This window comes from Acinonyx jubatus, chromosome B4 (assembly GCF_027475565.1).
Source record: "Acinonyx jubatus isolate Ajub_Pintada_27869175 chromosome B4, VMU_Ajub_asm_v1.0, whole genome shotgun sequence".
Lineage (NCBI taxonomy): Eukaryota > Metazoa > Chordata > Mammalia > Carnivora > Felidae > Acinonyx > Acinonyx jubatus.
The window spans coordinates 4,644,119-4,667,130 of record NC_069387.1 but is presented as its reverse complement, the minus strand read 5'-3'; the positions used below and the strand labels follow the sequence as shown (position 1 = coordinate 4,667,130).

General features: G+C 52.3%; 1 protein-coding gene and 1 long non-coding RNA gene across 8 annotated transcripts; both read right to left on the bottom strand.

Annotated features, from left to right (window-relative positions):
• On the bottom strand, positions 1-10,147 carry LOC106988138 (uncharacterized). Of its 7 annotated transcripts, XR_008299884.1 has the most exons (5): positions 9,914-10,147; positions 9,703-9,813; positions 8,820-9,028; positions 6,690-6,822; positions 4,589-6,365 (listed from the first exon to the last, which is right to left on the bottom strand). It is a non-coding gene; the product is annotated as an uncharacterized LOC106988138 (long non-coding RNA). The 7 variants fall into 7 exon arrangements; XR_008299883.1 differs by having other exon boundaries at positions 9,703-10,147; XR_008299882.1 differs by having other exon boundaries at positions 8,820-9,813.
• A 5,642-nt stretch (positions 10,148-15,789) lies between these two features.
• LOC106988136 (calmodulin-like protein 3) lies at positions 15,790-17,111 on the bottom strand. Its single transcript, XM_015086548.3, has one exon. It carries the CDS (start codon positions 16,894-16,896, stop codon positions 16,447-16,449), a length of 450 nt encoding a protein of 149 aa, XP_014942034.1. The 5' UTR covers positions 16,897-17,111; the 3' UTR covers positions 15,790-16,446.
• Positions 17,112-23,012: the final 5,901 nt, after the last annotated feature.

The window sequence follows — 23,012 nt, the reverse complement described above, 5'->3', positions numbered from 1 at the left end:
TAATTTTGAGGCGTGTTATTTGTCACCATGCATCAGAATCCTCAAAGAGGCCCCTATGTTCTGACCAATTATTTTCCTAACAGGAGGGATCTTAAATAATCACTAAGGGGCATCAGGTTAAAGTTAGTCATAGCATTACCCACCATATGACCCAGAAAGTCCACTCGTAGGTGCGAGCCCAAGAAAACGAAAGCGTCATCCATGTGCACACAAATTACGTGAATGTTTTTAGCAGCACTATTTACAATAGCCGCGAAGTGAAGACGACCCAATGTCCATCAGGTGCCGAGGGGATAAACGAACTGTGACAGATCCGCACGATGGCACGTTATCCAGCAAGAAGTAGAAATGAAGTCCTAGCACGCGCTGCCACACGGATGACCCTTGCAAACGTTGTGCTAAGTGAGAGCAAGCGGTCCTAAGAGACCACACGTTTCTGATTTCATTGATATGAAATGTCCAGAATTCGTCTCTGGAGGCAAATTGATAAGAACAGAAAGCCGATCGGTGAGTGGTTGTTTAGGGCTGGGGATGCGCGCGGGGGTGTGTGAGTGGGGTGGAGACTGATTGCCAAACGTTCCAAAATCGGATCGTGGTGATGGTTTCATGGCTCTGTGAACACACGAACAAACATTAACCTGTACACTTTAATTAATTAATCTTTTTTCTCTTTAGTCTCTGATCAGATGTGCTTTTCCTAAGCAACTGCTTATTTTTAACGACACACTTAAAAAAAAAGTTTATGTATTTATTTTGAAAGAAAGAGCCCATGCATGTGAGCAGGGAAGGCTAGAAAGAAATAGCAAGAGAAATAGAAGAGAAATAGAAAGAATAGTAAGCAGGCTCCATGCAATCAGCACAGGGCTCAAGGCGGGGTTTGAACTCACAAACTGAAATCATGACCCGAGCCGAAATCAAGAGTTGGAAGCTCAACCGACTGAGCCACCTAGGCACCCCTAAAGGATACACATTAAATGGGCACATTATTATTATTATTATTATTAGTGTCTCAAAAAAAATGGACACCAGGATGTTATTCTCAGCATTTAAAAAAAATAATAAACTACTTAAAATAATCCAAATCCTGGGGCACCTGGGTGGCTTAGCGTCCACCGGTTAAGCGTCCGACTTTGGCTCAGGTCATGATCTCGTGGTTCGTGAGTTCGAGCCCCGTGTCGGGCTCTGTGCTGACAGCTCAGAACCTGGAGCCTGCTTCGGATTCTGTGTCTCCCTCTCTCTCTGCCCTTCCCCTGCTCACGCTCTGTCTCTCTTTCTCAAGATAAATAAATAAACTTAAAAAAATAAAAATAAAAAAATTTGTAGTAACTACTTTATTAATATTTCTCCCTAGCTGGATTCTAGTAAAACACATATTTCGGAGATATTTACACAGTTCTCCATAAAATTAACATTAAATACTGACCATATGTTGAGGCTTAGAAATCCAGCTTTAGGGGCACCTGGATGGCTCAGCCAGTACAGCATGTGCCTCTTGATCTAAGGGTCGTAAGTTCGAGCCCCACGTTGGACATGAAGCTTATTTTAAAATTTAAAAAACAATATTTAAAAAGGAAAAAAGAACCTGGTTTCACTGGATTTACTGTACTGAACAGTACTGAGATACTGTATTGCATTCTGGTCTTTAATCTCAAAGAAGTAATTGTATTTCATTTCCTATTTCGTTATTTTCATTTGGGGGGTGAGGATTTTCTCAATGCCTTCACTCAAAGCTTCTCCACCTTTTCCACCCTCCGGCACATCTGTAAAATGACAGAATTTGTGCGTTTGTCTGTGGCTGCATTGCCTGTGACTGCAAGTAACCGGCCCAAGAGTGGCTTCCCTTTCGGGGAGTAATTTCTCAGCACCCTGAGTGTAAAATTTGCCTGTTGACTACCCAGACTTTCAGCTCGTAATATACAAGTTTGCAGCACATGTGTAACTTTAAGAAACAATGGAGAGGGATTCAGTGCACGCTTCAGCAACTTTCCCCGTGGTAATATTTTGCAAAACTGAAGTCCAGTATCACAACCAAGATACTGACATTAGCACACAAGGTCCAGAATGTCTCCATCATTGCCAGGATCCCTCCTGACGCCCTTTGACAGCCACGCCCACGTTAGCCCCCATTTCTACCTTAACTCCTGGCAGCTACCGATCTGTCCTCCATTCCTATAGCTGTGTCGTTTCGAGGACGTTGTCTAAACGGAATCATATGGCACGTGGCATTTCGGGATTAGATTATTTTCACTCAGCATAATTCTTTGGAGATTCATCTAGGTTACTGTGTGTATGAGCAGTTCCTTTTTTTTTTTTTTTCGTGATGAGTAATTTTCCACGTGTGGATGAACCACCATTTGAGGTTCCCCCATTGAAGAATGTCTGGATTGTTTCCAGCCGGGGGCCATTACAAATAAAGCAACTGTAAAGCATCTGTATACTATTTTTTTTTTTTTTAATGTGACTATAAGTTTTTCTTTCTCTGGGGTAAATGCCTAGGAGTGTAATTACTGGATCACTGCACGTTTAGTTTGTGTGTGTGTGTGTGTAAGAAAATGTCAAACTCCTTTCCAGAGTGGTTGTACCATTTTCTATCCCCATCAGTAATGCATGAGTAATCCAGTTCCCCACCTCATCACCAGCATTTGGTTTCGCTATTGTTTTTTGTTTCAATAATTCTGGAGACAGTGAGCCTCATTGTGGTTTTACTTTGCATTTCCCTAATGAATGATGATGTTGAAAACCTTTTCTTGAGTTGATTTTCTGTTTGTAGATCTTCTTCAGTGAAATGTCTCAGGTTCTTTGGCTTGTCATTTTCTCATTGGAACTTTCTTCTTCTTCTTCTTTTTTTTTTTTTTACTGTTGCATTTTGAGAATTCCTTATATATTCTAGACAGTGAGTAGTCCGTTGTCAAATAGGTGGTTTGCAAATGTTTTCTCCTAGTCTATAGGTTGTACTTTCATTCTCTAAACAGGGTGTTTTGTGGAGTATAAGGTTTTAATTCTGATGAAGTCTGGTGTATCACTCTTTCCTTTTTTTTTGATCATATTTTTGGTATCAAATCCAGAAACACTTTGCCTAGTCCTAGGTCCCAAAGATTTTTTTTTTTTATGTCTGTGCTCCATTTTGAGCTAATTTTTGTATAAGGTGTGACTTAGGTTAGGTTGAAGTAATTTTTTTTCTGACCTAATTGCACCAGCACCATTTCTTTAAAAAAGCTCTCTGCCTTCCAGTGAATCGAAATATGACTCAGGTATCTTCATGTGGGTTCATTTCTGGGTTCTCTGTTCAGTTCCATTGATCTATGTGTTTGTCCCTCAGCCAATAATGCTCTGCTGTCTTGATTCCTATAGCTCTACAGCAAGTATTGACATTGGGTGTACTGTTGTCTTCCACTTGATGATTCTTAATTTTTTATTTAAAAAGATTTAATTCCAGTACAGGAATCATACAGTGTTACATTAGCTTCAGGCGTACAATGTAGGGATTCAACAATTCTATTCATTCCTCAGTGATCATCACAAGTGTTCTCTTCATCCCCTTCACTAATTCCACCCATCCTCCTACCCACCTCCCCTCTGGTAACCATCAGTTTGTGCTCTGTAGTTAAGAGTCTGTTTCTTGGTTTGCCTACTTTTTTCTTTGTTCGTTTGTTGTGTTTCTGCACTGTATGATTCTTGTTCAAAATTGTTTAGCTCTTGTAGTTTCTTTGCCTTTCGATACCAATTTTGGAATAATCTTGTCATATCTACAGAAGTCTTACTGGGATTTTGATAGGAACTGCTTTAAACCTGTCTGTCAGTTTGGGGAGAATTGACATCTTTAAGAGGTTGAGTCTTCCAATCCATGAACATGGTATGTCTTTACATGTGTTTAGATCTTCTCTGATTTTTTTTCAGCAGTTTTTATCATAAAAGTCCTATGTGTATTTTGTTAGTTTTACACCTAGGTATTGTTATTATTTTTCTTAGCAATTGTAAATGGTATTTTATTTTTAATTTCAGTGTCCAGGTGGTCACTGCTAGTATACATAGAAATAAAGTTGATTTTTATATGTTGATATTATGTCTTATAGTCTTGGTATTTTGTTCTAGCCACTCAGGCAGACTAGGAGTCCCCAATGCCTTGTCTCCACCCTGTGGAAGCCCCACATTACCCACCCCTGCATCTACCATCACTGTTCTTTCAGGCTGTCTCCTGCTCTCCTTGGATGCTGGCTAGTGCCCGAGGTGTGGCTTTGCTCGTGCTGTTGTTCCTCCTATAAGACATCCTCCTCTGCAGACATCTCCCTCTGCAGACTCCAAGCCCACTCCCCCAGTGGGGGCAACACCAGCCCCACCCCTCCTAAAATCTTCTTTGATTCTAGGCGCTCTCTCTCTCTCTCTGAGTTAGTGCATTTATGGTCAGCAGCATACATTTTGTTACTTACATGTCCTCTGACTGTTTACAGGTAATAGGTTTGTGCCCACAGACACTAAAGAATAAGCTTGTTGAGGACAAGGACTGGTTTTGCTCTTCACAGCTCACAGAAGGCATTCCAGCAGAACTTGACTGAGTGATACACATACAGGTGTAGGTTTCTGTAGAAAGTCAGACAACAGAATAAAAAGAAAGTGCTGAGAAGGATTCCCAAACAACTGCCATGGGCTTCTCTTCTTGGCTTCCCCACTGCGTCTGAGATACAGGATGTACCGAGAGACCTTCCCCTCTATGGCATGCCTGAAAAAACAACAGCAAAGGGCCCTGGACAAGCTCCGACTGTTTCTGGCCTTGCTCCCTGTGCTGTAGCCAGAAGGGAAGGGCTGCTCAAAGGCTCTCATGCCTCAGGAAGGAAAACCAATCTGCAGTAAGGCTCTGTCTCCAGATCAAGTTCTTAAACAAGTAGTGGATAAATAGGGGGAAAAAAATATTTTAGGACAGAGTGGAGGTTGGGTTGTATTTGGAAAGAAGTGGCAGGCAGCAGGGAAAGTTGGGGGAAAGAGCCAAGAGCGAAAGATCTGAACACACAGAGGCAGAAGTAATGGAGAGAAAGGTTAGAGTAAAAGCCAGGAGGGGAAAAGAGACAGCGGGGCAGAGATGTTGGAATAGAGAGATGACCAAGAAAGCAAGAGAGAGGAGAGAGAGGAAGAGAGAAGAGAAGGGGGGGGAGGGAAGGGGATGAGAAGGGGAGGGGGCTGGGGGTAGAGCGGGAAGGAGGGATTGGAGAGGAAGGGAGGCATGGGAGGGGAGAGGATGGGAGGGGAGGAGACAGGGGGAGAGGAGAAAAGGAGGATGGGAAGGGGGAGAGGGGAAGGCAGAGGGGAAGGCAGGAGGAGGGCAGAGGGGAGGAGACAGAACAATATAGGTCTACATATGTTGAGAATGGAAAGAAAGCCAGGATTAGATTTACCAAGAGAACTGAAGGCAGCAAGCCTTGGAAAGAGTGGTCTGGCAGAGAGAAGTCCGCACGTCGGGAAAATGGGGGAGGACCGTGGAGAGGCAGAGAAGAGGTCAGACCTAACAGAAGAAGCAAGGGTCTAGTGTCACAACACCTTTTATTGGCATTTATCAAGAGCCTGATTTAAATGTGTGTCTGTGCCTCTCGACGCAGACCTGAGGCAACCTCCAGGCCATCATCACGACTTGTCTTTGCACTCGGCAGGAGAAGTCGAGAGGAGTCAAGGATATTGAAGGCCCAGTCCTTCACCCGGCTACGTGTCTACCTTGATGAAAGCAAGCTCCAGCTTCTGCTTCAGGGGCCCTCTCTCCTGGGACCCCTTCCTAGCCTGAGAGGGGCCCTACAGTTGTTCCCAGGGTCATATGTTGTACAATTTGCAAAGGTCAGCTATTTAAGTGCGGCCACGTCCACCGTCCCTTCCCTGTGTGACCAGCCACTGTGCACACAGATGTCCTGCTAGGACAGGAGTTTTCAGGAGTACTCCCACCACCACTGGCATGATCACATGGAGGTACACAGCCCATGATGCCACTATAACATGAACGCAGGGCCCCAGAGGGATGGGGCCCTCTGAAGAGAAGGGGGCCCTCTGAAGCAGAAGAGAAATGAGGTTTGGGATTGACAGAGCCAGAAGCTGGGCGCGGGAAATTCTTGTGATCACCAGATGTAAAACAGGAAGTGTAGGATTTACTTTCTGTCGAGGTCTAATCAAACCCGAGGCTCTCACCTACTGGGAATATGCAGTCACACAGCCTGTACCGTCCTGAGGACACCATGCGTCTCTTCCAATTCCCCTGGGGACGCTTCAGTGCTGGAGCCACTGAGTTCCCAGATGTCTGCAGCTCCCCGGTGTGTGTGTGGTTCACTCAGCATTAGTTACCTGAGGACGGGAGTGTCTCCGTGTCTAGCAAACAGCTTCGCGCCTGGCTCCTGGCAGACATTCAACACGTAATTAATTGTAAGACTCTTACACGAGTGAATGAATGAATCAGTGAACGAACAAATGAACGAGTGAATGAACGAACGAATGAATGAATGAACAAATGAACGAACGAATGAACAAACAAATGAACAAATGAATGAATGAATGAACAAATGAACAAACGAATGAATGAATGAATAAATGAACGAACAAATGAACGAACGAACGAACGAACGAATGAATGAATGAATGAACGAATGAATGAACAAATGGATGAATGAACAAATGAACGAATGAACGAACGAACGAACAAGCTGCATTGAAATAAATACCTGGTTGTTCATTCTCCAGATGCCATCCGTATAGCTTTGTCTTCACGGTAGGGAAGGAGGCCACACAAGGACATAGTCCCACGTGGGGGGGGTCTGTCCTCTTGTCGTCCCCTGCCCCGCACGGTGACGAAGGCTAGAAATGAGAATGTTGACAAGCCCAGGTTCCCACACCCGGTCTCACTTGCCTTGCTCAAGTCCCTGTGTTCTCAGTGGAACAAATCTGTTTTCAGCCATTCCTCGGAGTTTCCTGACGTCCCCGCAGCGGTTTCAACAGAGGGCTTGCTTCTTGCAAAACCTCTTTGGCTGTTCTGGTTCCCTTTGAGTGGGAACCTCTATTTGGCAACAGAAGTAAAGTTTCCTCACGGGTTTTGTGTTACAAGTGGAGTCTTGCCCCATTCTGGGAGCGTCTCCTGTAAAAATACCGCTGTATTTTTTAGGCTGTGACTGTGCGGGGTCTGGGCTTCACATAAGGCCACAAAGACCCGGGACTGAAGAACTGAGAGCTTCCTTTTAAAACGAGGTAGTGGACTTTGGATGGGAGTTTTATTTGGATAGCCTGGTTCTTGGAAATGGGGCCCGTCTCTCTTGGGATATTCTAAAGAACCTTTCGTGCGTCACCTCAGACACTTGCTTACGTACACCCCCAGGGCCCAGCACTGGATGGGGCATCGGGGATGCAACGACCCCCGCCCCCACCACCATATACACAAAGATCAGTGCTCTCACACAGGCCGCGTTCACTCCAGTTTCGTCTCTGCAGACATCTCGAAACCTGTGCCACAACTAATCAGAATCTTCCCGGTGGCCGTCTCAGACCGTTTCTTGTGGTTCAGTTCTCAACAAGAAAAGAGAACCAACACTTTCCCGGCTTCTGCCTAACCTCCCTGTCTGAACCGAAAGGACTTAACCCACTCACTGTGGAGTATTTTCTTTTCCTCCATCGGTGGTGGTGGTGATGGCCATCGGAGACGGGGTCGGTGGGGGAGAATTTACCATCGCAGGCCAGGCCGATCACACTTTCTTAGTTATTAGGACCTCTTCCCCACGGAGATCTGCTGTCTTGGCTGAGAAGGCCCCGGGAAAGTTCCAGAGCTCTAAGCCTGCTGTGGAGGGGCCCGAGCCGGCTGGCCTGGCGGAGTGTGCCTCGGGGTTGGAAGGTAAGGCATCATTTGATGTCCGGCTCTCTTCCGTCCACAGGGGATTGCTATTGTAGGAGTGGCCCTCTCCCCATTCCGATGCTAATCTGGCAATCCCAGCAGTGCTTTCTGGAGAAAGAAGCTGCCGGAAGGACAAGGCAAATGTGCCAGCAGGCTGTGTGGAAACAAACACCAGCCTCTGTGTAGACATCCCGCTTTGCTCTTCAGGGTCAGAGAATAGAAGGGGCTGAGGGGCAACAGAGACAGGCTGAGGACAGCAGGCCTTCAGCGGATCTAGGCCTCAACCGGTGGGACCCTGAGCCCCAGGGGCAAACACTCAGGCACCCTCACCACGGCCTAGGCCACAGAACGCGGGGCACACAGGGTTCTCTCCGAAGCCCTCCCCTCCTGAGTCCTCCGTACTGCTAGGGCCTGGTTCTCTTCTTCCCTCTGACCACTTTTCCGTGCCGTCTGTGGGCACCTGACAGTCCACGCACCTGCTGAACTGTCCCCCGCGTGGCAGGCCCCTGCACCACCAGCTAAGGATGTCACGATGCGCAGGACCAGCTATGTGATTTATGGGGTCCAGCCAAAAAGGAAAATGTGGGCCCCTCATTCTTTTTTTTTTAAATGTTTTCTTATCATTTATTCATTTTTGAGAGACGGAGAGAGGCAGAGCATGAGTGGGGGAGGGGCAGAGAGAGAGGGAGACACAGACTCAGAAGTAGGCTCCAGGCTCCGAGCTGTCAGCACAGAGCCCGACGCGGGGCTCGAACTCACGAACTGCGAGATCGTGACCCGAGCCGAAGTCGGACGCTCAACCGACTGAGCCACCCGGGCGCCCCATGGGCCCCTCATTCTTAATAATTCAGAAGCCACTCAGGATTTCAGGGTAGTGACAGGAGAGCCCTGACCTGAGCAGCATCCAGCCCAGACACCTCCCGCCCCCCGGAACGACAGAGGGAGCTTTTCATCACCTCATTCCACCGCCCACCTTCCTACGATGGTGCTGACGCCTCTCGCTGGGCTGTGCTCGGCCACCACGCATCCACACGGCTCGCTTTCTGTGGACACCGACTCCGGCCGGGCTCTGTGCCAGGCATTCAGCCGGAGGGGTGGCCGCTCGGCGGGGACACGGGAGACCAACGGGTCAGGCTGATGTCACCAGATACACGCAGAGGCCACAGGTCTGCTGCGAGGGCTCTGGACGACAGAGAGAAGGTGCTGATCTAACCAGGAGGGTGGGGGATGGGAAAGTCAGCCTTCCCAGTGGATGAGACACCGGAGCTGAGTTTGTGAGGATGCCTAGAAGGTCGTTGCACAACGAGGAGGCAGAAGCACGTGGTGCCTTCTCCCACGCTGTTCCTTCAGCTGGGGAACAGCAAACCCAGGCCTGCCCACCTCCTCTCCACCTACCGCATCTGCCTGGCCGCCTTCAGGACCGGCCGCGGCGGGGCTGGGTGGCTTCCTTCTTCCCCGCAGGTCCCTGCCCCTCCGCGCCCAGCACTACAGGCCCCCTCTCCTCTATGCTCTCAGACCCCTTCCCTACCCGTCCCCCGTGCAATCGTGTGCTGTCTGGTCTGCACCTGTGTCCCCTGAAGCCTAGCACACGCGTGCACACGCGTTCGATGACATCGGTTGAAGGAGTGACACAGCGTTGGAACACGAGTGTGGTTTGACCCGGAGCTTTATTCTTAGAAGTGCCGTGTTCAGGATGGGGACGTGTGGCCCCATCGCCACGGGTGCCGGTCAAACGCTGCTGGGGTCCGGCGATGCGTCACCACGAGGGCTTGAGAAAAGCTGACATGGGTCAAGAGGTGAGGGGGTCTGAACACGTGTCATCCAAAGGAGCTGTTGAAGGAGTTAGTACTGCTTACCCTGGAGATGAGGGGAGGCTGCAGGCGGGGACGCGATTGTATCCGCAGCGCTCTGAAGTATGGACACCCGGAGATGTGGGAACGCGTACTGTCCCCTGCTCTGGAATCTGCCTAGAACGAAGGCAGAAGGAAAGAAAGGGCCAGTGAGTGAAGTTGTACAGAGGCACATTTCAGACCCCACAAAGAAACGCTTTCGAAGGATCAAAGTTACCCGACCGCTGGACAATTGGCCTCGAGCTCTCCTAGATGGACGCATTCCGAGGACGTACGAAGTTGCCACCTTTCCGGGATGCTGTCCCTTTGAGGCCTTTGGTCCCGGGTGGGAGATTAGGCCAGATAACCTGAGACGATGAGTGGATCTAAGGCTCTACAAGGGGACGTGTCTATCCCCACCTCGGGCCTGTGTGTGTCCGCGCACAGGGACGGAGAGGCCGCACCCCGGGCCTCGCTGACTACCCCCCAACGTGCTGAGCCAGGCTTCCGACACCAACAGCCGCTCCCGAGTCTGTGACGCAGCGGCAGAATGCATGGAAAGCCTTGCCCTGCACCGTGTGGAATGTTCCTCCCCCCTCCTTCCTGTCCGCACCTTCTCCAGAGCCAGGGGCGTCCGACTGGCTGAGCTGCCCACAGGGCCCAGGAGGAAGTCAGTTCCGCACGGGCCCCCAGCAGCCGTGCTGGGGCTCAGAGGAAGAAAGGGGTCTGCGAATACGTCCAGCCTCCCTCTGGGGACATATTTGCTGGCATTGCTGTCACAAGCCACCTTGGCCCCGGGGGCCATAAACACCTCACATCTGGAGGCCGCAAGCCTGAGATCCGGGTGTGGGCGGCCCTGGCTCCTCCTGGGGCTGCTCTCCCGGGCGCGCAGACACCGTCTTCTCCCCGCGTGCTCACATGGTCGTCCCTCTGTCTCCAGATGTCCCCTTCTTGTAAGGACGTCAACAGTATTGGATTGGGGACCCACCTTAACGTCCTTGTTTTAACTCGATTGTCTCCATAAAGACCCTGTCTCCAACTAAGGTCTCATTCTGAGGTCTGAACTTGTGGGGGGGGGGGCGGGGGGGGGAGGACATCATTCAACCTGTAATAGAGGACATGTGTCTTTTCTGATTGCCCATCAACTGGACCCTGCGATGTGACTTTGGGTGGGAGGCAGGGCTCTCCCTGGGCCCAGACGTTGCCCAGCTGTTCTGTACGACGACAGAGGCCTGGGCCCAGCTGTGGCCAGAGAGACACCTGCACAGAGCTCCGTACTGATGCACATCTGCTATCACAAAGGTGCGGCCGGAGCATATTCTGTCCTGGTGACGTGGCTGCCTCTGCTTCCCAGGAGGAGCAGTGCCCGTGCCCACGTTCACCGCCAGCAGCGGGGCGGGAGGGCGAAGAGGTGCCCTGGGTTGTGGCACCTTTTTTTCTTTTCTTTTCTTAAACGTTTCTTTGAGAGAGAGAGAGGGAGAGAGAGAATCACAAGCAGGCCCCGCACTGTCAGCACAGAGCCCGCTGCGGGGCTCGAACGCGCGAAACCGTGAGATCGTGACCTGAGCGGAAGCCAGGAATCGGACGCTCAACCGACGAAGCCATCCTGGCGCCCCCAGGACCTTTTGACGGCACCCCCTCTGAGGCCACCTGAACTGTGACCCAGCGGCTCTCGTGGCTCCTGGCTCCTGGGTTCCTCAGCGCTGTTCCAGGTCTTTCTCTCCTCCAGGTGCTGGCTGCCCAAATGCTGCCCAGTGGCGGTGGTCTCTCCGAGGCCTTTCCTGCTCCACGCCTTTTGCCGCCCCGCTGCAGCAGCTCCCATAGCTTCCGTAAGACCAGCTTACCCCCGGTCTCAGGCTGCTTGCTCAGAGAAGCTTCTTGGTGGCGGTGCTGAAGGGGGAGCTTGGAGCCAGTCAGACCCAGCTTCGAACTCGAATGTACTAGATGTGTGACTTTGGGGACGTTGTTTGAACGCTCGAGGTCTCAGTCTTCCCTTCTCTGAAATGGGCTCATAAGCGTAGCTGCCACACCGCCCGTTTTGAGGCGGAAATGAGTCAGGGCCGCTCATGCAGCATTTCACGGGGTCCTGGTCCCGGGGCGGGGAGAGGGGGGTAAGCATCTCCCTCAGAGTGAGCCGTGCCTCTATCACAGGGAAGCCGTCCAAACTGGAGTCTGGGGGGCATGTAGTGACCTGTAGACGAGACCAGCTCAGCGGGGACTGAGAGGGGCGAGCCCCGCCTGTGGCTGGCAGGCTTGCACGGGCTGTTTTTTGGGCCGGGGTGGGGGGGCACAGATGCTCGGTTACTCCAGCCCTTCAGGGCAGCACGAGGTGGCCAGCCTGCACCCGCCCAACATTTTGCTCAGGTGTTTCCCCTGCTTCTGGGCCAAGTGCCTGGCTCCTGTCCCCTCCCTGCTAATTCGGAACACACTAGAAAGCAACGGAAGACCCGAGAGAAGGTGTTTGGGGACTGCGCAAGAACCTCGTTGCTGACCGTCCCTGTAGGTACTTTCCCCTGGGGGTGTGGACACCGTGTTGCCCTCCCCAGATCTATCCGAGCCTGACTCCCATGGCGCATCCCGACTGTCCCTTCCTCCCGGCGCCCAGCACTTGGCAGGAGGGCCAGGGAGGGTCCTTTCCGGTTCCGGGTCCGACTCCCTTGCCCCCTCTGGGTGGGTCCAGGCTCCTGGCTGTTAGGGAAACAACCACCAGAAAAGCAGATGGTGGGAGGTCTGCAGGTGGGCGGGGCCCAGATCTTCCTCAGAAATCTTCTCTTTGTTTGTGCTTTGCCTTTTGGGGGAGAAACACACCCCGTCTCCCCCACTGCTTCCATTCACCGCGGGCAGTCCCTACCTCATACATGCGTTTTCATTTTAAATTCTCCAACGGGCACCAGAGAGTCCTTTTTTAGCTGGCTGGCTGGGGGAACCTTTGATCAGCCCCAGGAATCCGTGAGGATCAACAGAGGCCAGCAGGGCTGGGCTGTGTTTGACTTAAAATTGGAAACACAGGAGTGGTTTTATATAGTCTGGGAGGTCCAGGAGCCCCGAGCGCTGATTTATGAGAGGCTTGGTATGAGAAGCCTATGGTAATATTTATAAATTCCTTCCCCAGGGCTGGATGGAATGTTCTTCTGAAACTGCGGTCAGATAGCACCTTTTGGGGGGATGAAGGGAGGTTAGGTCCAATTCTTCAGTGATTGAAAAAAAACAGGGAATGTGGGGGAGGGATGGCTGTTCCTAAGAGACTCTGCAAAGGAAGCTGGTCTACAGGGTCCTTACACCCTCCGGGACTCTCTCTAGTCCAGGACCTTGCAGGGGCTCCTCTCTGGTGCTCCAGAGCCCACGTTGCCCCCTGCCTGATCTCCTGCAAGGCCGGGGACCTACATATTATGGGGACCACAGTTTACAGATATCCACCTTGGTGTCAGGGGACACGAGACAGGTCCTGGCCTGGCCACGTGGGAAGGACGAACAGGAAGGATGAGAGAGGGGACGTGTGGAGGGGGCTGAAGACAGACACAGGTGTACTGAGGGGCCCGAGTCTGACAAGTGACACAGGATGCACTGAGTCAGAGCCATGTCCCGCATGGAGGTGGCTGCCAGGAGGGCCCCGTGTGCCTTCCAGGCACGGCCAGAGGCTCACACACCCACGGTGGGTTTTGGACCAGCAGCCAAGGCAGGGGACCCCACAGAATCAGGGAGCCCCTGCCCAACCGCGTCCCCTCGGGGTGGTGTCCCTGTCCCTAATCCCTCAGGCTGGGAGAGGGGCTGAGCCATGTGGCCCAACTGGCTGATGACCTTGCTTGAATGAGAAGGGACAATGGTGAACGTGTTTCAAAAAGTGTATTCAGGAGAGTAAAACCAAGGGGAGGGGAGAGGAGGGAACGTTCTCAGCTCTGGCCCACCTTGACCTTGCCGCCTCCTTTTCCCACCTATGAACAGAAGAGAACCCCATTGATATCAGTGATCTGCGTCTGAGGGATCCTGGAGGGTGTGTGTCCTACCTGCTGCTTGGCGTCATGATGGAAGTGATGGAAACGGCAGGCGGTGGTCTGGGGTCTCTGGGGGTCTCTGGGGGTGGTGGGGAGCTTGTCACCTTCTTTCCAGCCTGCCTGGGCCCTCACCCGCAGCCCGGCTCCAGGAACACCTGAAGGAGGGTCAGGGGCTCATCAGGAGGTCTTTGCACAACCGCTCGCTCCTGCGCTGGCCCACGGACTCCCCACGGGAGCCCCCAAAGCCCGTTAAAATGCCCGCAGGACGGTTCCCACAAGACGCCTGTGATTCTAAGACCTGCTTCGGCTGAATCACGGGAGGCTGGGTGGAAGGCGCACAGAGATGCCTCGTCCCCTTCTAGCTGTGTGTCAGCAGGCACACAGGTCCCCCATACTCGCAAGGGCTGAGCTGGGCCGACAGCGGGAAAGCAGGGGTTAAATGCCCACTCTCCAGCCGGGCCCACGCGCCACGGCAGGACCTGGTTGACGCTGAGCGCGGTGGAGGACGACCTCTGAAGCTAGCCGGTCCCTCACCTTCCCCTTCCCTTCCTGAAGCATTTAGGAGGTGGAATCCTTTTGTCCCTGGAGGGTGACGTCAGTGTTCCCTCTGGCAGGTGGGACCATCATGCACGTCTGAACCGCTGCGGTGACGGCTGGCTGGGCGCCCCGAGGGAGCAGTGGCCCTGACATCTGGACGCTCCGTCCGGCACGTGGAGGTGTTGCCAGTGCACGACCTGTAGGCGTTCTGCCAATCCCGGCAGTCGGGGGCTGCGGGGAGGCTCAGCTCCATCAGGCTCAGCCCCCGGACCAGCCAAAAGGGCCTGCAATCAGGCCCGCCCTCCTCTCCCACGCCGGGAGGGCCTCCCCAGCTGCACTGCGTTGGGGCATTCCTGCCCCAGACCCTGCCTCAGTGTCCTCTCGGCCCCAGCCCCTTCCCACCTCGTCTTTTCCCTTGGACTCAGGGGCGGAAGTTCCTCGGTGGAGGCCAAGGCCAAGTCGCCAGGCCGCATGGAGAGTTAGAGCTGCAGGGGTCTCCTAAAGGCGATGGCAACAGCAGCTGTCATTTATTAAGCACCTACTGCATGCCGGGCATGTTAAGGAGATGATTTCTAACGCTCACAGGTGCTCGAGAGAGGCACTATCAGAGTCCTCAGTCACGGCGGAGGCGAAGGGGCAATGGAGAGGCCGCGCAGTGTGGCCGAGGGCACAGCCCCGCGTGCGATCCCGGCCCCGTCACCTCCCAGCTGTGGGGCATCTGGCAGATTTCTCAAGCTCCTCATGTCTCAGCTTCCTCGTCTGCAAGACGGGGAGGCTGCTGACGCAGCTCGTGCACAGGCTGGTGGTGGGCTCCTGTGCCCGCAGAGTGCTCACGACGGTGCCCAGCGCCCAGGAGGGGCTGCGGGAACACCTGCTAGCCTCACGGAGAAGCAGAGCGCTCCGGGCCGTCAGCAGCCAGCTGCAGGCACAAGCCTGGAGAGTCCGGTCTGTCCGGCCCTGGTGCCCATGTTCTTCATTGTACACACGAGGAAACATGCGTGGTGGGGACGGGGTGTTGGGGGAAAGGACTTAAGGCAAGATGGGCCAGGGGCTTTGTGACCCTCCCAGGGCTGACAGCCATTGTGTGAGCTGATGAGGGCCTCAGGGCAGCATCTACGGCACCAAACACCGCCTCAACCTGGGCAAGGTCCCTCTGACACCCGGGTGATCCGGTGTGGCCTCTGGGGGATGCCAGCAAATGCGGGAATAACCATCTCAGGGGCTGGACAGGTGGTTCGCATCCCCCCCCCCCCCTCCCCGGTTCTGTACCGTCAGAGCACGGTGCATCCCGGAGACCGCAGGTGACAGAAACCCACCATCAGGCTGCCTTCCCACCTGTAACCCGCCCGGGTCTCCAGGGCTCTGCGCTGCCTCTTAACTGCTCTTTGCTACTGACTTCTCCATTTTACTTGAAATAAACATTCAAGGTTTGCCTTCTTTAGGCTTCTCTCTTTTCATTACGTTCTCCACTGCTAGGTTTCATCGCCTCTCCAAAACGCACAAAAATGGAGACCCCGCCTCATTTAAACCCTGGACTAGCAACAAGGATCGTTTCAGTGGAGCCAGAACAGAAGGAGCCACGACGGGGACGCGAGCGTTTTATTATCCCCCGGGGTTCCCTCTCCCTCTCGCTCACATTTCCCTCCGTGAACTGAACAGGAACATGTTACAACTGAGCCCAGCTTTACTCCCGGCCTCAAAGGATGAATCGCAGACAAGCATGCGCCCGGTGGAAAGAGGTGGTGTCTCCCAGGAAGCCGGAGCTCAAGTGTCAATGTCTCCATCAGCCTCTCTCCCGGGCCGGGCCCCTCCCGCCCGCAGAGGGAGCCTTCCGGCCACAGAGGCTCTGAAACCCCCCCCCCCGCCCCCGGGCGCTGGGGTTCCCGCTGCCCTGGCCCCAGTGCTAAGCGGCCCGCAGGTCCCAGCCCAGAGGGCTCTGTGACGCCACGCTGCGCCCTCCCCAGGTCACCGTCAGGGCAGTGACGTCACTGCTACTCCTGAGTTTCAGAGGCACCTGGAGTTTGCTGGGCTTGAGGGTGGCCTGTGTCATTCCGGCTGAGAAGAGGCCAGGGGAGGGTCGGCAGGAGAGAAGGGGACAGAGTGAGGTGCAGGAAGCAGGGTGGAATCACCCGGGCGGGGGAGAAGCAGAGCCCAGGCAGGCGGGAGGGGTGCAGGAAGCGATGCCAGGCCGAGGTTCCCGCCTGAGCCAGAGGCAGAGGCCTCGGCCAAGCCGGGTGGCCCCTCACTTGGAGACCAGCATGTGCACGAACTCCTCGTAGTTGACCTGGCCGTCCCCATCCACGTCGGCGGCCCGGATCATCTCGTCCACCTCGTCGTCGCTCAGCTTCTCCCCGAGCCTGGTCATCACGTGCCGCAGCTCGGCCGCGCTCACCAGGCCGTTGCCGTCCTTGTCGAACACGCGGAAGGCCTCCCGGATCTGCTCCTCGCTGTCCCTGCCCCTCAGCTGCCGGGCCATCATGCCCAGGAACTCGGGGAAGTCCACGGAGCCGTTGCCGTCACGGTCGATCTCACCCACCATGTCCCGGAGCTCGGCCTCCGTGGGGTTCTGGCCCAGGGACCGCATGACGGTGCCCAGCTCCTGGGTGGTGATGGCGCCGTCCCCGTCCTTGTCGAACAGGCAGAAGGCCTCCCTGAACTCGGCCACCTGTTCCTCTGTCAGCTGGTCGGCCATGGAGGGAGCGGTGGCAGCGGCCGGGCTCCGGGGGACAGGTGGCCGCACTAGGGGTGCCGGCTGGCTGGCCGTCTGGCCCGGGCTTGACTGGCGGGCGCTTAAGAAGGAGCAGGGCTCCGCTGGCACCCCGACTCCCCGCCCCGCGGTTGCCCGGGGCCGGGTGCTGTTGGAACAGGAGTCCGGCACCAGGAACAGGCCGGTGGAGGGTTGGGCTGCGGCCAGCGCCCGTGTGTGCGCACGCATGTGTGTGTGTGTGTGTGTGTGCGCGTGTGTGAGCTGCTCCCGCCCGCCCCACTGGCAGCTGTTGGGAACCCCCCGCGGGGACTCCCTGTCCCCTCCTCCTGCCCCATCGCCAGACCCTGCACTCAGTGAAACAAGCAGTTTCCCTTCTGGGAAAGTTCGGGCAGGATGAAAGGCAGAGGTTGCCTTGGCCTGAAGGGAACTTGTTTCCTTGTCCGGGTTCCCAAAGCCTGAAAGCCCTCGCTTTCCCAAGAGGGTTTTCAGAGAACGAACAAAGGCTTTCTCCTTCAGGTGGAAGCAGACTGTCTTCTCACCTTCAGAAGAAACATGAATGGAGAAGGTTTTCCTCCAACGTGTTCACTCCTCAATATGTATCGAGGGCCTACTGTGTGCAAATACTGTTCCAGAAGCTGGGAATAGAGCCAGGGACAAGACAGGCAACTCCCAGGCCTCCAGAAGCTTGTATTCCCTCCCGGAGAAAGCTAACTGGCGAGTAAACCAAACGATGAGATTCGTGGATATTGTGACAGGTGCCATGAAGGAAGACACAGGGGTGCTGGTGGGGAGAGCACGGACAGGTCACCTCCACAGTGGTGGTCAGGGAAGGCTTCACTCAGAGGTGGCACTGGAGGGTGACCTGAAGGGAAGGAGGTGCCTTTCCGGCAGGCAGCCTGAGCAGGCTCAAAGCCCACGCGGTGGGTGGGGAGAGGGCGTGGCATGGCCAAGGGACAGAAAGGTGGCCAGTGTGGCTGCAGCCTGATGGATAAGGGGAGAGAAGGACATGAGGAAGGGCACACAGAGGCCTCCTCAGATGCGGTGGGGGAGTCACGTTCTATTCTCTGATGAATGGGAAGACAGGCAAAGGCATGTCTGAAAGTCTGGACCTGGGTTTTGGGGGAGAAGAGCAGAAGAAAGGGGGTATTTTTAAGAGGAGATGGTCTCAAGAACGCGAAATGGGATGCTCACCGAGCACACATTCCTGCCCCCAGGGAGCCTGGGGAAATGACCACCCACCTAGTGACAAGAGGCCACGCTGCCTGTGGGAATCCACGGAAATCCAAACTGGGAGAGACCCCCAGAGAACCACCATGATACGGCAGGAGACGAGCAAAGGAGGACGACACCACCAGACTTCCTGTAAAGCCACAGTAATCAAGATGGCGTGGGACTGCCAAAAAGTGGACACATAGATTAATGGAACAGGACAGAGGGCCCAGAAATAGACTCGCAGAACACAAGTGACTAAGGAGCAAAGGAAATACAAGGTAGTCTTTTCAACAAGCGGTGATGGAACAGCTGGGCGTCCATGTGCAAAAAAAAAAGTGAATCTGGACACAGACCTTACGCCCTTCCCAAAAATAACCCAAAATGGATCACAGACCCACATGGGAAATGCAGAACTACAAACCTCCCAGATGATGACATAGAAAGTCTGAGTGACCTTGGGCTTGGCAATGACACCCAGCTCATCCAGTTTGGGTCTGGGCTGGGTTTACATAGGACGCCAAAGGCGTGATCCATGGAAGAATTGATGAGCTGGATGTTATGGTCTGAGTATGTCTTCCCAGAATTCATAAGCTGAAACCGCACCCCCAAGGGGATGTAGTCATGAGATAACACGAGGGCAGTAGCAGGAGGCCGAGGAACCACTGGGCACAAGCGTGTAAGCGACATGGTGTCCTGGAGAGCCAAGGGCTAGCATCGTGGGAGAGCTCGTGAGACAGTCCCCGTGATGGACGCATACGTTCTCGCTTCCTGCCTACTTCACCCGCAAGAGGGTAAGTGGCCGATGGGTGTCTGCAGGTTTCTGGATCCTGGTGCTGTGGCTCCAACATCCAGCCCTCGCCCTAAGCGAGTTCTTCAAAAAGGCACGTTGAAAGAGAGCTCAGTAAGGATTTTAACCAAAGGTACTCATGACTCACAAAGGACAGTGCTGGGATGGGCTAAGCTGTGGTGGCCTCACTGGTTAGGAACCTCGCTCTTATTTCATGGCTTTCTGCCATCCTCTCCCTGCAGCCTTCCCCGAGAATACATTTTTGATCCTGGGACCCATCTAAACATTTAAAATTATCGAGAACGCCAAAAGGCCTTTGTGTATGTGGGCTACACCAACCAGTATGTTCTGGAGTTGAAATTACAACCAGAAAAAAAATTCAAGTATCTAGCTATATTTTTCTACATTCTTTTGTAACTTAAAAAAAATAGGAGTAAAAAACTCATTGCATGTTAACAGATATACTGTAGTTTTATGAGAGATCTATTTCTAAAATAAAAAAAATAATAATTTTAATTATTAATAAAACTAATAAATTATTTATTAATTATTATTTATTAATTGATTGTTAATAAAACTAATAAAAACAACTTCGCAAATCGCTTTGTGTGTCTGGTTTTGTAGAAGCATGTCTGTTTCTGCTGCACTGATCTGTGGGAGGATGTTTCGATATGAAGTACAGACTAACCCAGCTTCACACGGATACGCAGCTGGAAACGGAGAATGTCTAAATGACTCAGGTATTGGCGGGTATTTTTCTTCGGTACAATATCAACATTCGACGAGTGGTGGTTTCTCAAAGGTTAGCTGCAGTGTGGGATCCGAAGCCACATCAATGATCTTTCTCGTACTGTCACATTAAAATCCATTGGTCACTCTTGGGCTTCGTGATTGTGTCATGCTCTGCTTTGTTCCTTTGGACAATATTGGTTCACTGAGTTCTGTAGATCTTCTGAATGTTGACCCGTTGCAGATAAAATGATAAAAATCTCATGGGGCACCTGGGTGGCTCAGTCGGTTGAGCGTCCGACTTCAGCTCAGGTCATGATCTCACGGCTGGCAGGTTTGAGCCCTGCATTGGGCTCTGTGTTGACAGCTCAGAGCCTGTAGCCTGCTTCTTATTCTGTGTCTCCCTCTCTCTCTGCCCTTCCCCCACTCATGCTCTGTCTCTCTCTCTCTCTCTGTCTCAAATATAAATAAACATTAAAGATTTTTTAAAACATCACATTCATTCATATCACCAACAATCCTATTAGGAAAGTATCAGAAAGTCTCAAGCTCACAGTGACAGGTATGGAATTTCCAAAATTCTAATTTTTATTTGAAAGCTCAAATTTTATCATTGACAACAAAGACTATCGATTGTTTTTCTTAAAGTGACAAGCTCACTTCATCCATTTTTGAAAAAAAATGTCTGCCAAATACCAAGTCTGGAGCAACCATATGGTGTCATATCAGCTGTTCTTTCCAATAAAGATGGTGGTCCATGACAAAAGCTTCCCCATTACACATGGGCTCACAAGGGCACCTTTCTTATGGCAAATGCTGTATGTCAGTGTTTAGCAGCATATTAAAGATGTGCCTACAAGGGTTGAAACTTAATAAAATAATAATGTCACTACTTCTCCAAGAACATTCTTAAGTGAAACTGGCTCTTTGTTTTTTCAGTTCAGTGAAGTGTATGATGATTGCTAATACAGGAGCCTTGATTCATGCTAAAGGGCTAGGGATTTTACCCTCCACTGCTTTGGCCCCAGTGCAAGATGTCAACACAATGAACACAGCAGATAATGTCTTGGTATTATTAGGAGAATAGTTTGGCCTCCCAGACCCTCAGAAAGGGTACTGGGGACACCCTCCCCTCCCACGGGTCCTTGGAACACACTTGGAGGCCCACAATGGTGGAGTATTGAGAACCATGTCTGAACTGAGTGTAGGACTCCCTGGGCTGGAGGTAAGAGGTACTGAGGACGCTGGAATCTTGGCAGGGACAGTGTGGACCTTACAGAATATGGTGTTAATGATGACCTCACTAGACACACATCCAAGGGACTGCCTGCTGCAGCAACTTCCTCTGAAGAGTAGATAACCCAAGGTATTTCTCTTCTCTCTGGATTGGCACTATAATAGTTTTTGTTAAAAAGAATTCATGCAGCACCCTCGTGGATATGCCTCTCTTGCTGGGTGCTATGAAGATATAGATTAGGATTCCCCAGTCTCGTCAACCAGTCATACCTCTGTGCCCTTCGAGAATGGGTGAGGCTGAGTGTGGCCATGAGAGTTCTCTCTCTCTCTCTTGATTAACAGTCCTAACCCTTGCTCGTCTACCTCCGGCCCTCCAGTATGAATATAAACACGTTGTCGTAATGTGTTTGGGTCGCTATAACAAAATACGACAAACTGGATGGCTTCCAGATTCAGGGCATGAACCTGAAGTCACTCTTGGAGTGACTTTTGGTCAGTCTTTATGACCAGGGCTGTCCTGGGCTAGGCTGGGCTGGAGTTTGAGTTCAGGGAAGAGAAGGCGGTTCTGGATCAGAGCGTGAGTTGTTTAATTGAGAAATCTGATAAGTAACCGGTGACATCATGTTTAGGAGGCTTGTGCACGATGTGAGAACGCATTTCCCAGAGCTCATGAGACACCATGCATGGCCTTCTGCTGGGTCATAAAGTGCAGGAGTGCTCACTTTTATGATTTGAGGCCTCACCTGCAGAATGAAGTCCACTGCAGAGGAAACAAACAATCAGACTGTTTTGAGAGTTTCCTGGATCCCCTTGGGTCAACGGGTCCTCATGTCCACTCCCACTGCTTTTACCAGGCAGCCCGCCTGAGGTCAGCCTCCACGGGTGCCCCACCCTGCACCAAGGCCACCTGTTTAGGTACCGTCGAGCTCCTTAGCAGCTCACCTGCTGAGGCCAGTGCCTCCGGTGTCGCTGAGCACCTCTCACTCGGTCCAAGAGGCAGCAGGACGGACACAAAGTGCCCTGTATACTGACAGCCACTTTGATTAAATCAGTATTAAATGATCACCCCAAATGAAAGCAAATTAGTCCTAAATCCCACAATAAAAGCAACCAGGCAAGTTAAGATGTCTTCTCGAACTTCCTGTTTTCCTGCAAGAAGGATGATTTTTTTTAATGTTTATTTTTCAGACAGAGAGAGAGAGAGAGACAGAATGCAAGCGGGGGAGGGGCAGAGAGAGAGGGAGACACAGAATCCAAAGCAGGCTCCAGGCTCCGAGCTGTCAGCACAGAGCCCGACGTGGGGCTCGAAACCACGAGCTGTGAGGTCATGACCGGAGCCGAAGTCAGAAAATTAACCAACTAAGCCACCCAGGCACCCCAAGGTTGATTTTTTTTTTAAAACACCTGCCAGGATTGGTGACTTTCTCCAGGTAACTCACCAAGCTCACTGGTTGCTCCTACCACGAACTTCGGGGCAGGTGAAGCGTCCTGGACTGGCCTTGGGGAAGGCAGGGTAGAGGAGAGCAGAGCAGGGAGGAAAGTGTGTTGGTTCTGGAAGGGCTCCTTTGTATGACTCACCGGCCTTTCAAATCTGATATTTGATGTTTTTTTCTTTTTGTTGTTGTTGTTTTTACTTTTTTGATATTTGATGTTTGAAAAAAAAATGACCAACAGTAAACATTAAATGAGGTAATGTTGCTGAGGGGCTAGAACTACATTCAACAAATCTTCTGATACCCGGCTACGTTTGATAATTGGCTAAGCGGGTTTAAGCGTTCCCCCCGCCCCCCACCCAAGCACAAGGGTGTGGTAATTACCTTCAAGAGAACCACGCACTTCCCCGAGGGGTCTGGAACTCACTAAGAAGCAGGAAGAGTGTTTCTTCCAAGTTCCAAGCCTTTGAAGTTTACGATTGTGATGAAAACCTTTCATTCAGTCCAGAAAGCATGTGTGCGCGCTTGTGTGTGCGTGGGGCTCAAGTGTCCACGTGAGCACATGTGTGCCTGCCGGGGAGCACGTGTCGAGTGGAGGAAGCAGGAGTGTTTGGGGCATGGGCTCTGTACCTGGGGAGGTGATTCGAAGGAGGCAAAGTGCTTTAGCAAAGTGCACAACTCCCTTTGGAAGTCATTCCCCCAGT

Bases quoted from the DNA above. Each gene is read 5' to 3' on its own strand.
- LOC106988136 (XM_015086548.3), bottom strand. From the start codon at position 16,896: ATGGCCGACCAGCTGACAGAGGAACAGGTGGCCGAGTTCAGGGAGGCC.